Genomic DNA, 24774 nt, shown 5'->3' on the forward strand with positions numbered 1-24774 from the left:
GAGACAGGGAAGTCAGCACACTCTAAGAGGCATTAAAGACAACACTAAATGCAGGTTGCACAAAGAACAAAAGAGCGGCAAGATCACTGGAAAGTCCCATGTGCACACAACTCAGCACCAAGCATGCACCTGACCTGCCCACGTGAACCTGCCCACACTTGAAAATATGTTGGATTTCCATGCTTCGCTCAGGTCTCAAGAGCAACAGCAATGCAACCAGAAGACAGATGTGGTAAGGAATCAGGCCGAGGGAAGCGGCTCTCTGGAAGTCAGATGTGTAGCAGGGGACAACATATATATTTCAGACTCTCCAAGTGACAGGCAAACAGGACAGACACACCTAAGTCACCTTTCCTGGGTTGAGAGATAAGTATTCAGTGAAGTTTATGGTTAAAATGATTTTGATTGTAGTTAAAATTATCTGATTACCTTTTCAAAAATCCCACCTGAAATTAAAATAAGGTTTTTTTTCAATTCACTGTGTCAAAGGAAACAAAACAAGAATTCTCTATAGAGTCTGTAGCTTTAGCATGTGTCACACTGCATTGTAATCTGTTGTTTATGTGACTGTCACCTCCACCAAACTGAGCAGGGACCCTCTAGGCAAACATCTTCTGCCACTCCTCCTCTCCATTTCCAGAGTCTCTGGGAGAGAGCTGGCTTCTCAACTCCCCCACCCCTGCCGTTTGCTGCGTGAACAGGCCCAGATGGGACAGAGTGGAAGAAGGTGAAAAAAGAGTCAAGAAAAACCCTAGACTGCTTCTGATTTGTTTTCTTGGTGTGACACAGAAGCTAAACAGGTTTAGAGATCTGAGATTTTTGCCAGCAGAACACAGGCAGTGACAATACCTGTGGCATAGAGTTCGTGTCAAGATTACACTTGGGATGATTTACACAGCTCTGGGATACAGTTGACAGTAGGTGCCACCACTATCTTTACTGTATGACAGATTGCAAATGACTTAGCTTGTTCAATACAATTAATAAAATTAGCTTGTACAGAAGTAGCCTGCAAGGACATATATGACCTATATATATGATGAGTATCTTAGAACTCAGAATCACTTTGAAGTTTAGATTGAAATATTTGCATATTGCAAAATGAGATATGCTAGGGAGGAGACTGAGCCAAATATGAAATTGATTCATGGCTCATCTACACATAGCCTGATGACAATATTATTTTAATTTTTTAAAACTTTGAGATTTTTTTGGGGGGGGGTTAGTTATTTATTTTATTTGTGTGTGTGGTGTGTGTATTGTGTATGTGAGAGAGAGAGAGAGAGAGAGAGAGAGAGAGAGAGAGAGAGGTGCACGTGTGTTGCAAGGCATCTGCCCTTGAGGAGGATGCTGGGTTATCCTGTTCTACCTTCGAGTGTCTTATTCCTTTGAGATAGGGTGTATCTCAGCTTCACTCCTGCTGCTGTGATAAAATACCTTGGCAAAGCATCATTTGGCTCATGGTTCAGGTACAGCCCATTTCTACCAGGAATTCAAGATGGCAGAAACTTAAAGTAGCTGGTCATCCACAGTGCATCCATAGTCAAGAACAGTAAATTAATATATGTATGGTGCTCAGCTCCTTACGCAGCCCAGGAAACCCTAGTGTTATAGTTCCATTCTGTTGCTGTAAACAAACAAACAATAAACACTCTAAGAAAAACTTAAGGAGGAAAGCGTTTATTTGGCTTACACTTCCAGGCCACAGTGTCCATTGCTAAGGAAAGTCAGGGCAGGAACTCGTGGAGAAACACTGCTTCCTGGCTAGCTCTCTGACTCACTCACAGGCTCATGATTAGGAAGCTTTGTTACACAACCCATGATCACCTGCCTAGGCATGGTGCCTCCCACAGTAGGCTGAGCCCACTTGTATCAACGAATACTCAAGACAATCCCCCACAGGCCAATCAGATCTTGGCAGTTCCTCAGAGACTTTCATAGAAACTCTAGGTTGTATGGAGTTGACAAAGGTAACAAGAACACCCAAGCCCAGAGTATGGTATAGCTCACAGTATGGTATAGCCCACGGGGGGGGGGGGGCTGAACCTTCCCACATCAATTAATGTGATTAAGATAATCTCTCACAGACATTCTCAGAGATCATTCTCCCAGACGACCTTAGATTGTATTGAGTCAACAATTGAAATTTAACTGTCCCCTAGTTTTTCTCACTGAACCTGGAGCTAGGCCAACAGCTGGAAGACCCCAGTGATCATCACACTTCCCCACCCTCAGCCCTGCCCTTCACATCCAGTTTTTTAAGCAGGTGCTGGGAACTTGAACTCAGGGTCTCATGCTTGTCCAGCAAATGCTCTTATCCACTAAGCCATCTCCCCAGCTGCGATCCTGTGGAGTCTCTCAGTTGTGGCATCATTCAACGCTCAACAAGTTTATGACTTTCGAGTAGTTCAGGTTTCAGCCTTCACATGAGGATCGTCAAAGAGTTCCACCTGTACTTGTACACATGTGCACACATACAATGAGTGAGCTGTTGTTTGTATAGAGTGGACATTGGTTGAGTTTGGCTATTTTTTTCCTTTCTTCACGTAGCATCACCCCCATTTGCCTTTGAGGAATCACTTTCCCTTCAGTAATTTAGATGGGACCAGCTTCATTCATTGGTGGGCATGAGCACGTGGCCTAGATCTAGCCAATAAGTGTATCCTGCTCTACAGAACTCAAGCCATGCTGGTGGGACTGGATCCCAGGACCTTTGCTGCAGGGTTTGATGGTGATGGTGAAGACTTGTTAGACTTGCTATTGTCTTCTTTTTGTTTTTGTTTTTAAAGATTTATTTATTTATATTATGTGTGAGTATACTGTAGTTGTCTTCAGACACTCCAGAGAAGGGTGTCAGATCCCATTACATATGGTTGTGAGCCACCATGTGGTTGCTGGGAATTGAACTAAGGAAGAGCAGTCAGTGCTCTTAACCGCTGAGCTATCTCTCCAGCCTGCATCTGGGATTTTTGCTTCCAGGTCTACCAAGCAGGCAGGATTTAGTCTACATGCTGTTACACTGTCATTTCAGGGATGGAGTTCTCCTGACAAAAGAAAAGTAGACCCAAACGGTAGTCTTGGAGTGACACTGTCTAAAACTCTGGTCCCGCTGTGCCTGACAGTCAGTCAATGAACCCCTGATAGGTTGCTTTTTATTTTGTCTGTTTGAGTTTCAGTCACTTCTCACCAAAGAACTACAATGAACACAGAGATTTACGTTATCTTCAATCTTGTCCTTTTCAACTGGACCCATTTGGAGATTACTTGTTGTACCAATTCAGTTCAACACTTGAGCAATTAGGGTGTTGTGAGGATGTGTGGAGGAGACTGGGACCACAAGATGAACAGGACAGTCTTTGTCCTCGTTGATAAGGCCTGCTCCTTTTAATATAACTGTAGCCATTTTATATTTAGTCTTCATTTTGCTCATAAGGTGAAATTAAGTTCAGGTTCTCAGACTCTGCGTCCCAGAAGTAATTATTTGTAACTGACACTGAAAATTTCTCCTAAAAGTTCACAATGCTATGGATGTATTACTCATGCTCTGTTATCTCAGTACACTGGAAACCCCCTAACCACCACCTCACTTACCTCACTTAGGACCAATCAGCTTAAAGGTCAGCTGATAATACTTTGTCTAGCTAGCCGAAATGTAATACTGCTCCCTCCCCACCGTCTTCTGAGCTTGATTTTCCTATAAAAAATTTGCCCTATGTGCAAACCAGTGTCACAGTCTTGCTTCTGGGTCTTCCCTGTGACCCTGATTGATCAGCCTGAATTAATCATTCACTAAACCTCTATCCTAACTGAGATTAGTGTCCAAGTGGTCAGTGTGCAGCTATTCCAGATCCCAACATTTTGGGGGCTCATCTGGGATAGCCATCTACCCTTGAGGCTCCCATCAGATATTATTTATTTATTTATTTATTTATTTATTTATTTATTTATTTATTTATTTTGAGACAGGGCTTCTCTGTATAGCCCTGGCTGTCCTGGAACTCACTTGATAGCCATCTACCCTTGAGGCTCCCATCAGATATTATTTATTTATTTATTTATTTATTTATTTATTTATTTATTTATTTTGAGACAGGGCTTCTCTGTATAGCCCTGGCTGTCCTGGAACTCACTTTGTAGACCAGGCTGGCCTCGAACTCAGAAATCCACCTGCCTCTGCCTCCCAAGTGCTGGGATTAAAGGCATGCGCCACCATGCCCGGCTTCCCATTAGATATTATTGAACACTAGAAAAGCCAGCCAGGACCTTCGTGAAGGAAGTACATAACTCTTTGCTGTTTGGGTTTTGTTTCTGGTGTGGTCCAGACCTCCAGGGCTCATAGAAGAGAAGATGGACACAACACTACTCTTCAAACCTGGGGACAGAGGCCGCTCTGGTTTCCCCCTGGGTGAAGGGGGACAGATTGCAATCCACCCCTTTGGACTTGGTGGAGACTATCATCTGGGAGTTCCACTACCCATTGTTGTGCTCATTTTTAAAACCGGTTCTGTCAGTGTCTGTTTTTTGCTTTCAGTCTGTTTGTTGGCACTGTTCTCTCTGTAACCTTAAGTTCTATTATGGTGCAATTCTTTTTCCCTTGACATCTATCTTGAAGCAATTTTGTGTCATTTCCAAGACTTCCAGAGAGCCACCAACCTGTCTGGCAACCAAGCTTTCCTGGTAAACTCAGGGCCCTTTGTGAACTCGAGTGACATCTGAGAGGTCTTTTAAGATCCCTGATCTCCTTCTGATCCAGACCATCGTTCTCTGTCATCTGGGTCACCCTGACCAGGCCCCTTGTGTCATTGTCTGGTGGTATCTGTTAGCAGACCCTCCCCATTGGTTGAAGAGTCAAGCCCCTCCATCACCACAAACATGGTGGAGAAGGCAGTCATCATCGAGCACCCTCACTCTTTCTCCATCAAATGTGCCACTTGTCACCCACTTCCCATTCTCTGTCAACTTGAGGACAACATGCCACCCCTTATCAGATGCCCCAGTACCTGAGGCTCCGGTCACACCCTCAGCACTACGTCTGTCTTCCTTCTCCTCCTCTTCCCGCCCCCCCTTCCTCCTTCTCCTTTTCTTCCTCCTCCTCCTCTTCAACCTCCTCATCTGCCAAAACTAGTCCACCCCATATTCTATAGGTACCCTCTTTGCCTCCTCGACAGAGGCTTTCCCTTTATGTGCCATTGACCCCCCCGCCCTATGCACAAACAACCAGGAGGAAGAAATGTCCTTCTGGGCCTATCAACCTTTCTCCACTAGTGATATCTGCAACTGGATGGAAACCCCAGGGTCCAATTTCTCTCCTGGAGACTATTCTTCATACCCACCAGCCCACCCAGGATGATATCCAACAAGTCCTATAGACTTTCTTCACTCTTGGGACCACATTGGGTGGGAGACCCATAAACTTGTTCCTGGGGACAACAAGGGACCAATCCTTACACCCATTAGCAGTCATTTCTCCCCTCTCAGGAAACATTGGCAACCACCCATCTGCTTTTTTTTTGACCGTTTACAATTGACTTTTTTGAACATTTATTTGCTCATCAATGGAGTCATTTGGGAAGTGGTCTTAGGTGTGTATAGTGGTGTATATCTGTAGTGCCAGCGGGCTGAAGGAAGCAGGAAGATCACAAGTTCAAGACCAGATGAACCACAAAGCAAGACCCATCTCAAAAAGGTTAACTTTTGTGACTCACTTCACTCACACTGTGTGGTACCTCAAGGCTCATTCGGGTTGTGGCGTGTACAGCTGGTGTTGCTGGCCAGACCATGTTTGGTTGCCTCTCATTGTTGAAGGGAGTTTGGGTGGTTTCCACCTCTTGGATATTCTGAGTATAGCTGCTATGAATATTCATGCATAAGTTATTGTGTAGATCCACATTTTTCAGTTGTCTTGGATCTATACATAGGGATGGAATAGCTGGTTCATGCAGCAGCTATAAATATAACTTTTTGAGGCATTACCAAACTCTTGTGCAAAGAAACTGTACCCACTTTCGCTAATGTCAGTGATGAGGGGGGAATGCCAACTTCACCAGATCCTTACTGACAGTTGTATTATTCATTTATCTTTTTAATTTTAGCTGTCATGATGCATTTGAAGTAGTATCTCATTGTGGTTTTGATTTACATTTTTCTTTTCAGAAAAGATTTATTTATATTTGTAGATGAGTGTTTTGCCACTATGTATGTCTGTGCATCACATACACAGCTGTGGTCTCAGAGGCCAGAAGGTGTCTGATCTCCTGGAACTGGAAAACATATGGTGTGAGCTGCCAAGTAGGTGCTGGGAATGGAACCAGGGTCCTCTGAAAGAGCAGCCAGTGCTCTTAGCCACTGAGTCATCTCTCTCCAGCCCCTGATTTGCATTTTTCTAACAACTAATGATGTTGAATAATATTCAAATGTTTTGGGGACATTCATACACCTTCTTTGAAGAAGTATTTATTAATTAAATTCAATACTTACAATCAATATTTGAGAAGGGAAAGTGGGAGGAAAAGGAGAAGTTCACCTACATAGGGAACTTGAGGCTAGCCTTGGCTACATGGGATCCTGCCTTAAAAGCGGAATGAAATTCCTCAATATTTCAATTGGGTTGTCTTTTTGTAGAAATTCTTGATACATTATGGGTATCAAACCTTCATTGGTTATACAATTTGCAATTTTCTCCTATTGGGTTGCCACTTACAATCTTTTGTATATGTGTGTGTGATGTATGTACTCAGTATGGATATGTGCCTGCTGGCTCCAATGTACATGTGTGCTTATGTGTGTGCAGACCAGAGATCAACACTGGGTGTCTTTTTTTTGTTTGTTTCTTTGTTTGGTTTGGTTTGGTTGAAACGGGATTTCTCTGTATAGCCCTGGTTGGCCTGGAACTTGCTCTGTCTGCCTCCTGAGTGCTGGGATTAAAGGTGTGCACCACCACTGCCTGGCTTTTACCTTAATTGCTCTCTACCTTAATTTTTGAGACAAGGTCTCTTACTGATGCTGAAGCTCAGTGGCTAAACTCCTTTTTGCCTTCCCAGTGTTGGGATTCCAGAGATGGGGCTTTTGTGCAGGTGCCAGGTCCTCATGCTGTCTCAGGGAGCACATTACCAGCTGAGCCTCCTTTCCAGCCCCTCTTCCCCATATGAGACAGAGTCTCTCTGCTTTGAAGCCCAGGCTGTCCTGGAACTCCATATGTGTGTGCTACCATGCCAATGCTCTGTTGTTCCTTTTGGATGATGCCAACTGGTTTGTTTATTTAATCCTATTCCTTTTCAAACTCTTGGCACTTGGGGTTGAACCTCTGTTCTTCTTGCTTTTTATGTAGCATCTAAGAAAGCAACCCCCAGCCCCAGGTCATAAGACCCTTTGTTTCTTCTAAGACACCTATTGCATTAGCTTTTGGTTTTAGATCTTTAATTCCTTTGGATTCATTTTTATCTATGATGTGATACAGGCACTCAACTTCATTCTTTTGCATAAGGAAATCCAATTACCCTGTTATTTGTGGAGAAGGCTATTCATTCCCCTGCTGAATTGTCTTGGTTCCCTTGTGGATGCTCAATTGACCACAAACAACAGGGCTTTCTTCCTCCCATTCGACTCTTAGTGCGGTTTTAATTAACTTGTATTTCTTTCTTTTTGAGTTATATGTTTAAAGTTTAGTTTTGTTGTGTATGTGAGTTGTCTGTCTGTTGCTTTTGCCAAATTTTTAACAGGAAGTCTTTGGATCCCCTTTCCCTCTGATTTTGGAGGCTTTCAAATATTCAAAGAATCCATCCTTTTTCTATGACTCATAAAGAAAGCAGTTCCTCCCTGTTGGTCACTTGTCTTCTGATTTGGATTATAATGAGGTTCAGTCAGGTGAGAAGCCTTATTTTATTATTCAAGTGAATCAATGACTTTTTCTACACCTGGCTCTGTGGTATATTTTAATAGCCTTTCCCTGTACCCAAGTTGTAGAGTAATTCAGCCATGCTTTCAGATAGTCCTTGCCAGGCATTTAATCTTATATTTTATGTTGTGACTCTAACAGTGATCCAATCGGGACTTATCTTTGTTTGTGGAGTTGGGAATGAATAATAGAATTTTTTTTTGCAAATGGTTTTCCACTCACTCCAATATTATTAAATTTTTTACCTTTCGCATGTTCTTCGGTTGAGCAACCACACTCCAGTGCGTGATCCCACATCCGATACTATGTGGACAGCACAAATGGGAATCAGTGGCCTATAAAAAGATTAAAAGAGGACACAAGGGGCTGGAGAGATGGCTCAGAGGTTAAGAGCACTGACTGCTCTTCCAAAGGTCCTGAGTTCAAATCCCAGCAACCACATGGTGCCTTACAACCATCTGTAATGAGATCTGACGCCCTCTTCTGAAGTGTCTGAAAACAGCAACAGTGTACCCATACATAAAAAAAAAAAAAAAAAAAAAATCTTTAAAAAAAAAAAAAAAGAGGACACAAGGATGGGAAGGGTCCCAGTAGATGTTTTCTCTGGGAAGAGTTAGGGAGAGGAGTGGGGTATGATTATAATCAAAATACATTGTATGCATAGATGAAAAAATCTCAAAAATTTATATTTTAAGATACCATCTTTAGGCTAAGCTCAGTGGTAGAATATGTGCCTAGCATGTTCAAGACACTGGATTTAATAATCCCATTGGGAGAAAATAACTTCTGAACCAAATATGAAGCAAGCTTTATTAAAGACTGGCCAAAACCATTGGCACTGGCCAGGTCCATCCCCAGGACTCCAGAGAATGGCACAAGGTACATTAATCAGAGGGTTATAAAGGTAAACCCACAAATCTACAAACTTCCTGCTTTTGTTCAATCCGGGGCAAGCATACATCCTGATGTATTTCCTGTCTATATATCTGCTGCCTATGTGTGATAAAGCACATATCCCGTGTAACTGGTGCAATCATGCTTGTTTACAGAGTCGAAAATACATGCCTTGTTATCTTATATGAACAACAGCCTCCAGCATCCAGGAAGTTGTCTTTGGGCAAGTGGGGCTTCCAGGTTAGAGGCATTTTTGTTGTATAGATGTCTTAAGCACAGTAGTTTAACCTTAAAACATATGCACGCAGCATCAGAGTTCCAGCTGGGCCTGGTAGCTCACACCTGTAATTCCAGCACTTGGAAGACTGAGGAGGGAAACTAACTGGAAGTCTGAGGACAGCCTGGGCTACCAAGTGAGACCAAAAGATAAAGCAAAATGCAGAGCTCCATCTTGATCATGTACAGGGCAGTACCAATCTAACCATCTCATTTTAAAACGTTTGGTAGTTTTGTTTGGATTGAGTTAACTTTATCTGCTAATCTGGCGAGAAAGAAGAATCATCTACTTAGAGAACAAAGAGCATCTTCTCTTTCGAGCAATTGCTTCTGTCTCTTTGAACATTTTCCTCATATACATATCCCTGGGTTTTATTATCATAAATTGTTTTCCTATGTTGCTAGGAATTTCTTGTATTAAATTTACTTGCTGATTGTGTGCACTGGACACAAGACAAGTCTTTTGCTGCTGGTTTGTATTTGATTCTCTCTCTCTCTCTCTCTCTCTCTTTCTTTTTTCTTTCTTTTGGTTTTTCGAGACAGGGTTTCTCTGTATAACCCTGGCTGTCCTGGAACTCACTTTGTAGACCAGTCTGGTCTCGAACTCAGAGATCCGCCTGCCTCTGCCTCCCAAGTGCTGGGATTAAAGGCGAGCACCACCATGCCCGGCTTGCTTTGATTCTCTGAAGTTTATCAGGTACAGTACATTGTCGAGGAGAGGTAACAATATATATGCTTTCCCAATTGCTTTTACATTTTTTTTCCTTGAAACAGGGTCTCATGTATCCTAGTCCGTCTTTGAATTCCAGCATTTCTTGTCTCTACTTCCTCAACGCTGAGATTATAGGATACACTACTAAGGCTGTTTTTTAATTTCCTAATTTTTTTTATTTTATATTTTTCTTTTATTTGTTTTTGTTTTTCAAGACAAGGTCTCACTATGTAGATGAGGCTGGTATTGAACTCACAGAGATCAGTCTGCCTCTGTCTGATCGAATGTTGGGATGTATGTGCCAACCACTATGTCTGGCTAAATTTTGTTTTTCAATTAGCTTGAAAAGTAGTAAGCCTGGGTGGTGGTGCATGTCTTTAATCTCAGCACTGGGAGGCAAAGGCAGGCAGATCTCTGTGAGTTCCAGGCCAGGCTGGTCTACAAAGTGAATTCTAGGACATCCAGTGCTATAGAAAGAAATCTGTCTCAAGCCAGGCATGGTGGCACACGCCTTTAATCCCAGCACTCGGGAGGCAGAGGCAGGTGGATTTCTGAGTTCCAGAACAGCCTGGTCTATAGAGTGAGTTCCAGGACAGCCAGGACTATACAGAGAAACCCTGTCTCAAAAACAAGCAAACAAACAAACAAACAAACAAACAAACAAAAAAGAAAGAAAGAAAGAAAGAAAGGAAGGAAGGAAGGAAGGAAGGAAGGAAGGAAGGAAGAAAGAGAGAGAGAGAGAAAGAAAGAAAGAAAGAAAGAAAGAAAGAAAGAAAGAAAGAAAGAAAGAAAGAAAGAAACCTGTCTCAGAAAACAACAACAAAAAGTAGTACCCATCTCATTTCCTAATGGGTTTCTATACTAACCCTGATCCTCTCCTCTGTTTCTGTTCCTCTGTGTGTGTGTGTGTGTGTGCGTGCAATACAATTTTCTCAATTCTCATGCCAAGTTTAACTTTCTAAAAAAAAAATTACTTTATTTTACGTGTATGGATGGTTTGCCTAGATGCATGTTTGTGTACCACGGGCATACCTGGTGCCCACAGAGGTAGAAGGTGTTAGATTCCCTGGAACTGGAATTACAGTTGTGAGTTACCATGAGGGCTCTGGGACCCAAACTTGCTCCACTGGAAGAGCAGCAGTGGTCTTCACCTCTGAGCCATCTCTCCAGTCCCTAGCTTAACTATTCTTGTTTAATTGTGTTAATTTATATCTCTAGCATGATGCTAAAATAGTAATGGAGTTGAGTGTATCCTTGCTTTAATCCTAGTGTGTCATGTTTTTTGTTAAGACTCTGTTTTGGAGACTGTAATTTATGTTAAGGATTTGTCTTTCCACTTGTCTCCTTTTTTTGGGGGGGGGGAGTGTTTGTTTTGAGACAGGGTTTCTTTGTGTAGCCCTGGCTATCCTGGAACTCACTCTGTAGACCAGGCTGGCCTTGAACTCAGAAATCTGCCTGCCTCTGCTTCCCAAGTGCTGGGATTAAAGGCGTGCACCACCACTGCCCGGTTCCATTTGTCTCCTTAAAGAGATTTTTTTGTTTGTTTGTTTGCATGGATATTTAATTTCTGTCAAGGCTAGTGATAACCAAGATTTTTCTTCTTTGATGTATAAATATATAGATGTCTACTAGACCACTCTCAAGTGCCTACTAGAGCCCTACAACTTAGTTATAATCTATCATTTTCTTGATGTGGTTTCTGGGTGTAATAATATTTTATTTCTGGTAAAATAACATTTTATTTTATTTGGGGTTTAAAGATGATATTATAAATGGTACTGGCCTAGAATGCTATCTTATTTTCTATACCATTTTGATCAGCTTGAGATGTTAAGTGTTTACCAGGTTCATAAAAATAATTTGGTGCAAGACAGTCAGATCTACATAGTTAGAACCTGTCTGGGGGAAAGAGGGGGATTTGGAAATGCCCTCGTTTGCTCTGTCCTAGGACCCTTTATGTAAATGTTCTTCACAGTGTACAAACCCCTCTGCTTTGCTCTCCCTCCTGTTTGACTTTCTGACTTTCAGTGACTGGTCACAGCTCTCCTGTGAGTGTGGCACTGAGGTGTGTGACACAGGAGTCTCTCAGTACTGATACTGTCCATTTGATACATGGAATGAAACATCAGTCTTTTGAAATGGATTCAAATTTCCATCTCTGGTGAGGTCAAGCTTTGTCAACTACATTTTCCTAAGACACTCATCTCATTATATCTTTTTCTTTCCAGGGTTTTTCTTTATTTCAGCAGGTTTTCACAAGTGTTGTACAGGCTGACAGTATTAGGGAATGAGACCTATGGGGAGGTAATCTGCTCAGAGGGCTAAGGCTTCCTGGATGGCACTAGTGACCTTACAAAAAAGACCCATGGCCTGATGTGACGGCACACGCCCATAACCACTGTAACTGGGAGGCAGAAACAAGAGGATCTGACAGCTTGGTCTATAGAGCATGTTCAAGGTGTCATCTGAGAACCAGAAATTGGTCCTACTCTACTCTGAATCCATAAAGGCTAGGAGTCTGTAAATTCCCCGGGTTTGAGGATTTTGTTACAGAATCCAAATGGGCCAAGACAGAGTTGGTGTGTACAGTGACGTCAACTTTCTGGCTTCCTCAGCAGTAACAGCATCTTCCCTGGTCATTTCCTATTCCATGTATTTGTGCTTTATTCCTTCCCACCCACATATGCTTTTAAAATCGAATTATCTGGTAGACTGTCTATTTTGTGATATTGAAAGAACCACAGTTTGCTTTATTTGAGCTGCTGGGTTCCCCCACCCCCATCGGTTCTTTACTTTCTCTTTTTCCCTTGTTGTTTTGTTTGTACTTCCACTTTCTTTGTATCTTATGAATTCAACTAATTAAAATTTAATTCACTTTAATTTTTATTGCTGCATCTTCTAGGGCCATAAATTATACTTGGGTGTTGAAATGTTCTTGGGCTAGCTCATGGATTTCAATACACAACAATGCTGTGGTTTCTGCACTTCTCTATACCCAGGAAATTGTGAGGAGTGAAGCTTTAAATTTTTTCTGGTTGAAAAATATACCAGCAGGGCTGGCCAGCCAGAAGAAAGATACCCAAGTGCCCACCTATGTCCCACTAGGTGGGTAAATGTGTGATATAGAGATGGGGAAGATGGCATATGAGATGGAGAAACAGGAGGGAGAGCAAAGCAGAGGGGTTTGTACACTGTGAAGAACATTTACCTCATTTATGAACTGCTGGGGCGTGTGAAGTGCTGGTCCTGCAGACCCAAAGCTGTAGGACCTTCATGGCACAGGGTATCCCAGGGGAGTCCTGATGAGAATCCAGTATCGATAGTGCAGCAGAAAGCCAGAGGCCTCAAACCAGACCTATGACCCATTTCAAGGAAAGATGTGTGGACAAAAGGGTAAAACTGTGTGACACACCGTCACACACTTCAGCTTCCACCACAAGATTTTGTTGTTGTTGTTGTTGTTGTTTTTCTTTTTATTCTATCTTATTTTCTTTTGGGGGAGAGGTTGCAAGGGCAGATACAAAAAGACAGGGGGATGAGTGGGACTGGGGTCCATGATGTGAAACTCACAAAGAATCAATAAAAAGTTAAAAAGAAACAAAGGAAGATCAACTATCAAATTGTTCTATCTCCTGTCTGAATTCACTCTTGATTGTCTGCTCTGTGGAAACAGACATGTTTAGCTTCGACAGTAGAGGGCACTATAGAGACACTGCAGGAGGCTGTCCCCTTTCTAGGTGCCTGGGCCTCTGCAGCAAGGGTGGCTTCTCTTGCTGCCAGGTTCCTAGATGTGGACAGCCCCTCCAGAGCCTGCCTCATGGCTGAGAGAGCTTCTCTGCTGAGCACCTGACAGGGCGGCTTCAGGGCTAGCTCAGCAGCAAGGGCAGCTGCTAGGAGCTTAACCTATCAAATTAGAGGCTGCTCCATATCCACAAGGCAGCTCTCCAGCCACTCCCGAGGGTGAATTTCCATAACTTCTACTAGTGCAGCACACTAGGAACCTCTCTGCTCATCCCCAGCCATGTTCTCTCCAAGATCTGGCTCTCCTTACGGGGGCCTCCTTCTCAAACTGGTTCAGACCTACACAATGACAACAAACCTTTCTTTTGTTCTTTCTTTCTCTCTTTTGCTCCCTCCTTTTTTCCTTCCTCCCTTTTTCCTTTTCTCCTCCTCCCTTTTCTCCTTCTCCTTTCTTTCTTTCCTTTCCTCTCTTTCTTCTTTTTTTTTTTCCAAGAAAGGGTTTCTCCCTGGCTGTCCTGGAACTTGCTCTTGAACTTACTCTTGTAGACCAGGTTAGCCTACAACTCAGAGATCTTACTGCCTCTGCCTTCCGAGCACTGGGATTAAAGGAGTGCACCACCATGCCTGACTCACAGTAACTGTCTTATTCTCTGCCATTCCTCTGTTATATGGAGGTCCTGTTTGTCTTCCATAAAGTCAAAATATTGCAGAAGAAGACAGGAAAGAGCTGGGCCAGAACAAATGGAGATTCAGTATTATGTTTTATGAGTAGAGGAAAGACGTTTGACCACAGCTTGGGTGTGGGAAACAACGGGGATGGAAAAATGGCCTGTAATATGTGCATTTGGGACTTAGAGGAATGAAGGGATGGTGAAGAGAGAAAGGTCTCAAGCAAAGCACAGTCTGGTATGGAGGGTGAGGACTAAATTTTGTTCTAGACAGAAAGTCCATCTGTGGACCATACTCCATTAGGAAATGTCTGCTGTGTGGGTTAAAGGCAGTGGTTCCTGGGATCCACTCCAGACCAAGTGAATCAGAACCTCTGGGAAAGAAAGACTATCCCAAGCTGCCCACCAGGGTGACTCCTTTCCAGTGCTTGCCACCATGGTACCTCATTCTCGGTCCCTTCTTCTCTGGTCCCTGTGCACTGTTGCTGGTTCTCCCTGGAAATGGCTGAGTAAAGACGTCAGTGGGGACCGCAACGCAGATGCCCCAAATACATAATGCAAAGATGACTAGAGTAAGTGAGATCTGCCACACTGCAACATACATGACCAAAATGCAAAGATTAACTGGCATTTCTATATATCTGCCATGAATGATCTGTAGAAGATGACAGATCTATCTACAGCAGCATGGCAAAGGAAATTTAGAAATAAATGTGACAAAACCCAAGGTGTGGCACTGAAACCACAGCTATGGGAAGGAATTTAAGGCACAAATGAGGGGGAAATAGCCACATTCAAACCGGCATAGTGCTGTCAAAATGGCAGTACTCGGGCACTCACCATTCACAGACTCAACACATTTCCCATCAAAATCCCAGCTGCTTTTTCCAGAAATGGGCAAGCTGATCCTAAAATTCATACAGAAATCCAAGGCACCCAGAATAAACAAAACAAGCTTAGAAAAGAACAAGCCGTGTGCAATGATAGCAAATATAAGTAGTTCCAGCTCCTCTGGAAGCTGGGGGCTGGGGTGGCCTGGGGGTGGGGCCAGGGGTGGGGCTATGATGATTTGTGCCCGGGAATCTGAGGTTAGCTTGAGAAACATGAGACTGAAAGACCCACATCTCAAACAAAAGAGAGAGAGAGAGAGAGAGAGAGAGAGAGAGAGAGAGAGAAAAGAGGAACAAATCTAAAACTTACTGTAGAGCTACAGTAACAAAGTCCACCGAACTTGAATAATCATGGCATAAAGATCAATGACTTAAAACCTAGAACCTAGAGCTCAGGGCTAGTTGTGGGCTACAAGGGTAGATAGTGTCCAAAACAGCAACAATTGAGAGGCCAGGAAAAAAAAAAATACCCTTCTAACACATATGGCTATGGATTAAATTTGTTTGTTTGTTTGTTTGTTTGTTTTTCGAGACAGGGTTTTTCTGTGTAGCCCTGGCTGTCCTGGAACTCATTCTGTAGACCAGGCTGGCCTCGAACTCAGAAATCCTCCTATCTCTGCCTCCCAAGTGCTAGGGTTAAAGGCATATGCCACCACTGCCCAGTTGGATATAATTTTAAATTTTTTATTACTTTGAAAAATCGTAGGGGAAGTGTATATTGTATATTGTTTCTGAAAGTTATTACAGGTTATTAGGTGGGTGTGTGCTGTGCACATTGCTTGTGTGTTCACATGAAGGACAGAGGTTGACATTGGGTGTCTTTCCTCCATTGCTAATAACCTTCTTTTTCTTTTTTTTTTTTTTTGGTCTGGGCATCAAGATTGGCCCCGACTGGCACTCACATGAGCCCCCTCCCACCCCCAAAACTCAGTGGACAACCCTTAAGAAATGACATCCAAGGTTGTTTTCTAGCCTCCACAGACATTCACATACACATGAATAAACACACACACACAGTTGGGCATAATGGTTCATGCCATTAATCCCAGCACTCAGCAGACAAGAGGAAGGCAGATCTCTGTGAGTGTGAGGTCAAAGCTATATAGCGAGACCATCTCAAAGAAAAGGGAAAGGGAGAGTATATATAGCAATAATTTATCTACAGATAATCATTGAGATATAAATGTATATACATACATATATAATCATAGAGATATAAATGTATGAACATGTTTCTTAAGTGTTAGATTGGGCCGAGCAATGAATTTAGATAGGTGAGGATAGATATGGAGTAAACAGAGGAGTTAATACGGTGCCCCTACAGAACTTGGAGTATTACTTGTTGGCCCTGTTTTGCCGGCAAGAAGAAACCTGGGCTCTACAAAAAGTTAAAGTCATACAGGGAATACAAGATGGAAGCCAGATTCCAACCCAGGAAGTTAATAGCAGATCTGGGGCTGAGTTACAGCTACATGACTCTGCTCCTGGGAACATGTGTCTCTGTTCTAAGATGCAGGCAGGATGGCGAGCAAGCACTGCTAAGAATCTTTCCACTAGATTGCTCTCTCTTGCTGGCGCCAGTGTACTGCTCAGCAGAAAGCCCTTAGCATTTGGGTGCCTACCATCTGTTTAATAGACATCGTACAAGTCTTGGTTGCTGCAATTTCTGGAGTGAAATTCAGGACAAAGCAATCTCTTTGCAAATTCTCAGACAGCCTCTCTCCTTCAGGGAAGAGATAAAGTGACTAGTATCTGACAACGTGAGCATTCAGCTGGGAAGGATCAGATAGACGGCTCTGTGACACGGCTGTTACCAAGCCCTTATGGAAAAGCAAGCTCTGAAAATCCATAACAACATCTAACTGTATACCGCTTACTGTTTTTAGAGCTCAGGCCTACAGTGAGGGTAAAGCTAACCCTTCAGCATTAAGTCCAAAATAGTGGACTTCTATTTCAGAGACATTTCTGTGTTTTCATATAAATTCAGAGCTTTGTTTGTTTAACCCAAATTTTTGCCTGCCTAGCAAATGAATACCAGGCCGAAAATTTTAATTTGGACTGTTTCTGAAAGCTAGACTCCCAGATGTGAAATAACCCCACTCAAATGGTAGGAACATTTTTAAAGCTGTTGATTGGCACTGCCAAACCTTTGCAAAAAGATTGAACCAATTTACACTCCCACCAGCAGTGCATGAGAATACATTTAAATGCAAATCCTAAGAAGCAGACTGTCTCTTTCTTAGGTATTTCACTTAAAAAAAAATTTTTTTTTTAATGCTAAGCAAAAGCTGACCCAGGGTTTTATAAAAGGAAAGTCTGGCATAAAAGTGGAACAGCTTAGGCAAAAAAAAAAAAAAAAAAATGCTTTCAAAGACCCAAGCACCCAAGCAGGCCGATAAAAATGTTAAGGCGCCACAGCAAGGAGCACAACTCCAAAGGGGCCATTAACAGTTTGGCTTAGGTTGGGATGGTAACCGCCAAGAATGTTGGGCGTGGTCAATGTACCAAATTCTAGTTTATAAAATGCAGAGTATTAATACTTCACTTTGTTCTAAAGACGACTTAAGATGTCTAATGCCAGGATCTAGAGTGGTAGTATTGTCGGTAAAACGAAGCCTGTGGGAACGATGCACACACCCGTGCCCCTTTGCTCCCCGCACGGGACAGCAGGCCTGCACAATCAGAGAACACCTCTACCAAGCGGGCGCAGTGATGGCAGGGGCTGCGGACCTGGGGGTAAGGGAAACCCAGACTCGGTGGCCAGCTCGATGCTTTCCACAAATTCAAGGGGTGCAGGGACTTGCGGTCAGGCAAACCCCTCTAAGCACGCCCAGCCCGTCCACGACCCGAGTCTCCTACGACTCCTCGGTACTCTCTCCCACCGGCCACACCAGAAGGAGCCCCACCTCGTCCTCAAGAAAGGACGAGCTGGCCACTTCGTCCTTACTTGAGTCCTCCCCCTTCTTTCCGGCCCACCTCCGCTTGCCCCCTACTCTGCTAGCCTCGGGCGCTCGTCTCCTCTCGGTTCTGCTCGGTATTCTCCGCCTCCTCGGTGCATGCAGCCAATCAGAGCGCGGCCCCGCCCCTCGAGGCCGTTCCAGCGGGCCGGCGGAGTGCAAGCGGAGCCCGGCTGAGGGTGGCGCCGCGGGCGGGGGCGATGGGGCCTGGCTGCCGGGTGGCGGCGGCCGCAGTGGTGGGGCTTGCCTAGACGCGGAGGCGCGGGGAGGCGAGGGGCGAGCGGGCGCTGCGGCCCGCCCGGGATGGGCCAAGCCGAGCCTGGCGGGGCCGAGCGGGAGCCGAGGAAGGCACGCGGGCCGGGCCTGCGGGCCAGGCGGCCGGGGGGCTGAGGTAGAAGTGGGCGCGGAGGAAGGGGCTGGGCGAGGCGGTGGGAGGAGCGGCGAGGGGGCGGAGGCTGAGCGGCGAGAGAGCGGCGCCTGGCCCGAGGCGGCGACGCGGGAGCAGGCTGAGGCGGCGGCCGGGACGAGCGCCCTGAGGTGGCGGCCGCGGCCCCATGGGCGGGTGCGTGGGCGCCCAGCACGACTCTTCGGGCAGCCTCAACGAGAACTCGGACGGCACGGGAGGTAGGTGGCGCCAGGGGGCAGCCGCGGCCCCCCATTGTTCGCGGCGGCGGCCACCTGTCCCGACCCCGCGCCCCTTTGTCGTTTCTGCTCTGCGTCGGCCCCGCCACGCGCTTCGGGCCCCACGCGGGACCGCGGGCCTAGGCCTGGCTTGGGGGGTACTCTAGCCGGGAGGACAACTCGGCGGCCGGATTGCGGCTCGTGGGGCCGGGGAGGGGGACAGCCGGGAGTGCCCCCGACGGGCCCCTCCGTACCCCCAGCCCTTCCCGCGTCGGCAGAGTTGGCGGGGCTCAGCTTTCCAGAGTTTCGGATGACAGCTGCCCCGGTTGGTTCCAGTTTCTGGAGCTGCGTTGGGGAAGTCTCTAAGTGGCCATGGGCAGTGTTTTATGGAGAGGGGGGAGACAATCGGCCCGAGGAAAACGTGGCTCTCTGCTGCTGCCAGGGGCGTTAGCCCAATGTGCCGTCGGGACGCACTCGTCAAATTCCGATGTGTCTTACGTAAAAGGAAAACGTGCAGGATAGAAAGTACCCCAGTATAAGATTAGTTCTTTCAGTAAAAGTTTTCCAACGCGACTCGCACTTCTGGGTTATCGTAACCGTGATGAGAGGTCTCTTAATTCCATTCTTAGTCGTTGTAGAGGGATAGGAGTAGTAAGATTGACTCTGCTTTTATTGACCTTAAAAGTGCGGAGCCCATCCAGTATATAGAGAGTGTAGAAGTTCGAACCTTGTAGAAAAGAGCCACCAACCAGGGATAACATGATTTGATTCGAACCTTGTATTGGGTGCCTTCAAATCGGGTGCATATTTTAAAGTTGTTTAGTTGCTTGAGGATAGGCACATCTTTTCACACCTTGAGACCTTGACTCCTAGGCACCCAACTTTTGTACAAGACATTTCCCTTTTTACGTGATGTTTTAGCCATCCCACTTCACTAAAATCTCTGTCACTAAATGTTGGGCAAGTTATTTGAGAACTCAGTGAAAAACTGTCTTGAAAAAGTAGCCCATGGAAATGCTCCTTTGTAGTGGATTTCACGTCACAGCTTATTTACTTGGTGAGGTCCTTTCCACAACAAAGCCCAAGTGTAGAAGGCGTGATAACACTGAGCTGAGGGCAGATCAGTGATCAGATGGTACCAGTTAAGCACTGCTAGTACTTACTAGCATTCAGTTTAACTTTGACATATGTTAAAGTTATAATATTCCTTTAAGACTGAGCCTTTTGGCAGTGCAACTTAGGATCCAATCACAGTATTAGCATGAGCTTTTAGAAGCATGAAATCCTAGCTTTAGATAATTACTACCAGTAGCCTACAGTTAGATAGCTCTCATATCTGTTTCTTTCAACATTTAAGTTTTCTGGACCATAATCTGCTGTTTTTCTAAAGAGAAGTTTTAAAAGAGGGAGTACCCCGTCTTTTTCTTCTGGGGAAAGGACACGGGATAGCCCTGATGTAGCTGGCAGAAGACGGGTCTGTAGGGGATAAAAGAATTCTTTCTGGAATTTAATTTTGGAAGCCTTTGTTCTCCATTACTGTCATGAGAGGTAAGAGCTAACAGGAGCCAGCAACTCTGAAGGCTGGAGCTAGATGATCTTAAGTTCCAGACCAGACCTGGCTGCATAGCAAAACTGTGTTACCAAAAAAACAACAAAAAGTTACTGTAATATGTGTTTCAGTTTTACATGTTAACAGTTCTTTTTTTGTTGTTTGAAAGGGAATGACTTTTTTCCTAAGGGTGTTGGCAAAGATCTTAGCTTTTCAAACATCAGCAGTTTTAATCTAGTTATATTGATTTTTATCAACATGGAGTATAATGCAGCCTTCAGATGTGTTTCATGATGGTTAACATTCATAGTGCTATGTGAGCACCACCATTTTAGAATGACCCTAGCCTTTCCAAGTCAGCTGGCTCATAATAGATATAATCTAAAATACTTGGATATTGTATTTTCCTTTTCCTTCTGGATCCAAGTATTTTTTTTTCTAAGATTTATTTATTATTATATCTAAGTACACTGTAGTTGTCTTCAGATGAACCAGAAGAGGGTGTCAGATCTCATTACGGATGGTTGTGAGCCACCATGTGGTTGCTGGGATTTGAACTCAGGACCTTTGGAGGAGTAGTCGGTGTTCTTAACCACTGAGCCATCTCTCCAGCCCCCTGGATCCAAGTATTTTTAATGTGAGTATAAAAATATTCAAAAAGTCATCTTATGTGAAGGAATTTGGAGAATTCTTACAGAACATTATAATACTATGGTGATGGCTTAATTTTCACACTAAGACTTGTGTTACTGTTTGAGGTTTTTTTTTGTTTTGTTTTGTTTTGTTTTTGGGTTTTTGAGACAGGGTTTCTCTGTGTAGCCCTGGCTGTCCTGGAACTCACTTTGTAGACCAGGCTGACCTCGAACTCAGAAATCCACCTGCCTCTGCCTCCCGAGTGCTGGGATTAAAGGCATACACCACACTGTTTGAATTTTTTATGCTATCTAGAGTTCTTCTGGTCTACCTTATCTAGAATTGAGGTTTGGGTTTTAAGCTGCATAGGCTTTTCTTTTTTTAATGCCTAATTTGAAACAAGACAGGTCTTATAGATTCAAGATTAGCTAATGTACTCCCCACACTTTCATTTCCTTGAGTCTTCCATGGTTGAGGCATTTTTAAATAGTGTATTCTCTATGGTTCTCTTTTTAATAACATTGTGAAGCTGGACTTGGTACTTAAGACCTGTAGACAAGGGGTAAGGGTATGTGTGTATTGCACATATACATGGAGGATGTAAAGACAATTTTTGGTTCTCTTCTTCTACCATGTTAGTCCCAGGGATTGAACTCTGGAGCCTTTATTCTGGTCCCTTTATGATTTTAAAAATAAATATTTAAGGAGAGCATCAATACAATTAATTGGAAACAAGCCAGTGTGCTTATTTTTAAAGTTTATCTCTTTAGTGAGCTCTTTAGTGACACCCAAGAGAACCTGTTCTGGTATCTGCAGGTTCCTAGGTTCTCAGGAAGCTAGGCAAATGCTGGACATGTGTTGCCTTAATCACTACTTCAGAATGTCTTTGCATCGTTATGGAGTTCTTTCATATACCCATTTATAGCAGCCTTACAGACACCTACTCAGTGAGTAACAGTGTCTTTGGAATTATAAAATCTACTGTATTTATCTGGTATTTATTATGTAACGAGTCCTGTGCTAAGGGATTAATAGATGCATTGAGTCTACAATTCTTTGAGGTGAATATCAGTCAACCCTATATTGTAGGTGAAGATTGAAGCCTGAAGAAACTAAATAATGTCCTCCATGTCATATAGAATGCTTAGAATAGCAGTGAAAGTTTTTTATTCAGGACTGAAATTAAAAAGAGCTTTCCTCCTTTTCTTGTTTTAAGAAACTACCATAAAAAGTATTAACCTTTTTTGTTGTTTGTTTTTGTTACAAGGTCTGTCTGTGTAGCCCTGGCTCTCCTGACTCTGTAGACCAGACTGGCCTCAAACTCAGAGATCCACCTGCCTCTGCCTCCTGGGTGCTAGATGCAGTGTGCCACCACACGTCGATAACTGTTTTGAATGCAGTTCAATGTTCTATACCTGTCATCACCATCCACATCCACATTGCTTTTCTTCAGAGGCTATGTCTCTCTCTTCTCAGCCTCTGATAACCATTAATGATGTTTACCTGTTCAGAATGTTTCATATAAATGGAATCTCATAGTAGTCTTTCCTTTGTGGTTTATTTCACCTAACATAATCTTTTCTGGGCTCATCTAATAGCAGGTGTCAGTATTTAATCTTTTTTTATGATTGAATAATATCCTGTTGTAAGTGTGTACATGTTTCCCTTACCTAGCTGCCTGTTGCTTTATATTTGAGTTGTTTCTACATTTTGGTGCAAATAATAAATTTGTGAACTTCAGTTGCATAAACATATATTTTCATTTTTAAAAAAAAAATACCTCGTAGTAGAACTGTTGGGGAATTATGACAATTCTAGTTATCTTTTTCAGGACCTGCCAGACTTTTTTATAGAGCCCATACTTGTCTTGCATTCCTACCTGAAATCTCTCTGCAATTTCTCTCCCTCCTCACCAGCACTTGTTATTTTCCATTTTTCAGGACATCGCAACTCTAGAGGTTTTGAAATGCCATGTCCTTCAGGTTTGGTTTGAATTCCCTGATGAGTTCTGCTATTTGGTATCTTTTTTATGTACTTGATAGCCATGCATATACTTTTGGGGAAAGTGTCTACCCAAAGACCTTTGGCTCTGATGCTGGGATCCTTATGTCAAATACATCCCTGCAAATGTTTTTCCCATACTGTGGATGATCTTTTCATTTTCTGGATAGTTTTTATTTGTTTTGTTTTTTGGGTTTTTTTGTGCAATTGTCTATAATTTTAATAAAGTCCAATTAATTTTCTTTTATGGCTAATGCTTCCACTTTGAGTTCTAAATCTACTTATATATCTATCCCTGGATGAATCTGTAAGCAGTAGTTCAAATTCATTAGTCCATTAAGGCACACCCTCTCTTCTCAGTTAGAAATAGAAAACTCTCAGGCTTGCTTCCTTTAATCTGGGGAAGATTATTAGCAATGTGGTCTTTTCCATAAACTCACTTAAGCATTTCTTTCCTCAGTGCATACAGGGGCCATGCACATGCTAGGCTCTATCACTGAGCTACGCTCCTCAAGCACAGGATCTCGCTTTATAGCCCAGGCTTGCCTTGAATGGAAGATCCTCCTGCCTTAGCACAAATGTTGAGCTGAGAAAGTAGTATGCCACTCTTGGCTCTACTTAGCTTCTTTTAATAATATTATTTTAAAATAATTATTTAAAAAGCATTTTTTTTTTTTTTTTTTTTTTGGTTTTTTGAGACAGGGTTTCTCTNGGTTTCTCTGTATAGCCCTGGCTGTCCTGGAACTCACTTTGTAGACCAGGCTGGCCTCGAACTCAGAAATCCACCTGCCTCTGGATTTCTGGATACCAAAAAAATAAAAAAATAAAAAGCATTTATATTGATGTGTTTGAATGCTTTGTCTGCATATATACATATGTATATAGATATGCATTGCAAGTGTGCCTGGTTCTGGCAAAGGCTAGAAAAGGGCTAAATCCTTGGAACTGGAGTTAACAGGCGGATGCAAACTGCCATGTAGCTTGACTACCGTCTCTCCAGCTCCACTTAAGTTTCTTGAACAAGAGATGATGGTTGTATTTTTTGAGGTTAACAAAAGCATTGGTCCTAAAAGAGGAATCTTGATCCTTTTCTTGACTATTTCAAAAGCCCTCTTTAGGAAAGCATAATATGCACACATGATATAACTGCAGTACAGTATAGACAGATATTGTAATGTCCTGGAACCACACATGCTGTGGGAATAACAAGGAAACAGTAATCTTAGCAGTATGGGAAGAGAAGCTATAGAAGTGACCAGAAGCTGGGTGTGGTAGCATACGCCTATAATCCCAGCACCTGAGGGAGTGGAGGCAGGAGGATTAGGAGTTCAAGGATTATCATCATCTGTATATCTAGGTTGAGCCCATCCTAGGCTACATGAGACCCTTTCTCAAAAAACAACAAAATACTCAGAATAAAGAACAAACTAGTTTTCAAAACATGCTTTAGGTTGGGTGTGGTGTGTACACCTTTAATCCCACTACTTGGGAGGCAGAGGCAGGCAGACCTCTGATTTTGAGGACAGCCAGAGCTGCTAGTCAGTCGGTCGGTCGGTCAGTCAGTCTCTCTCTCCCCCCCCCCCCCTGCACTTGCATTTGTTCATTTTGCATCTGCACCTGTGAAGGTGCCTGTAGAGGCCAAAGGTGTTGGATCCCTCTGGATTTAGGATTACAGATGTTTCTGAGTCACCTGATATGGGTGACTTGAGTCCTCTGGAAGAGCAGTATGTGCTCCTAACCACTGAGCCATCTCTCTGGCACCTTATGTTTTGCTTCTAAATTTAAAACCCAGGTGTGGTAACCACACATGCTGTCATGGCACTTGGGAGGTAGAGGCAGGAGGATCAAAATTTCAAAGTCATTTTTTTTTTTATTCATGTATTTATTCTGCAGTCAAGTAAAGGAGAATTCCTGTTTTTTGTTTTGTTTTGTTTTTTT

At 43.4% G+C, this 24774-nt stretch overlaps 1 protein-coding gene across 2 annotated transcripts in view; it reads left to right on the forward strand.

Annotated features, from left to right (window-relative positions):
* Positions 1-18479: 18479 nt before the first annotated feature.
* Ubtd2 (ubiquitin domain containing 2) overlaps positions 18480-24774 on the forward strand; it is a 64926-nt gene continuing 58631 nt past the window's right edge. The window contains exon 1 of one of the 2 annotated variants that reach the window (XM_021177798.1): positions 18480-18656. In XM_021177798.1, coding sequence (XP_021033457.1) covers positions 18587-18656 — 70 coding nt within the window. In that variant the 5' untranslated portion in view covers positions 18480-18586. Of the gene's footprint in view, positions 18657-18861; positions 18979-24774 lie in introns of those variants that run through there. The other variant, XM_021177799.2, reaches the window with a different exon arrangement.

This window comes from Mus caroli, chromosome 11 (assembly GCF_900094665.2).
Source record: "Mus caroli chromosome 11, CAROLI_EIJ_v1.1, whole genome shotgun sequence".
NCBI classification, from domain to species: domain Eukaryota; kingdom Metazoa; phylum Chordata; class Mammalia; order Rodentia; family Muridae; genus Mus; species Mus caroli.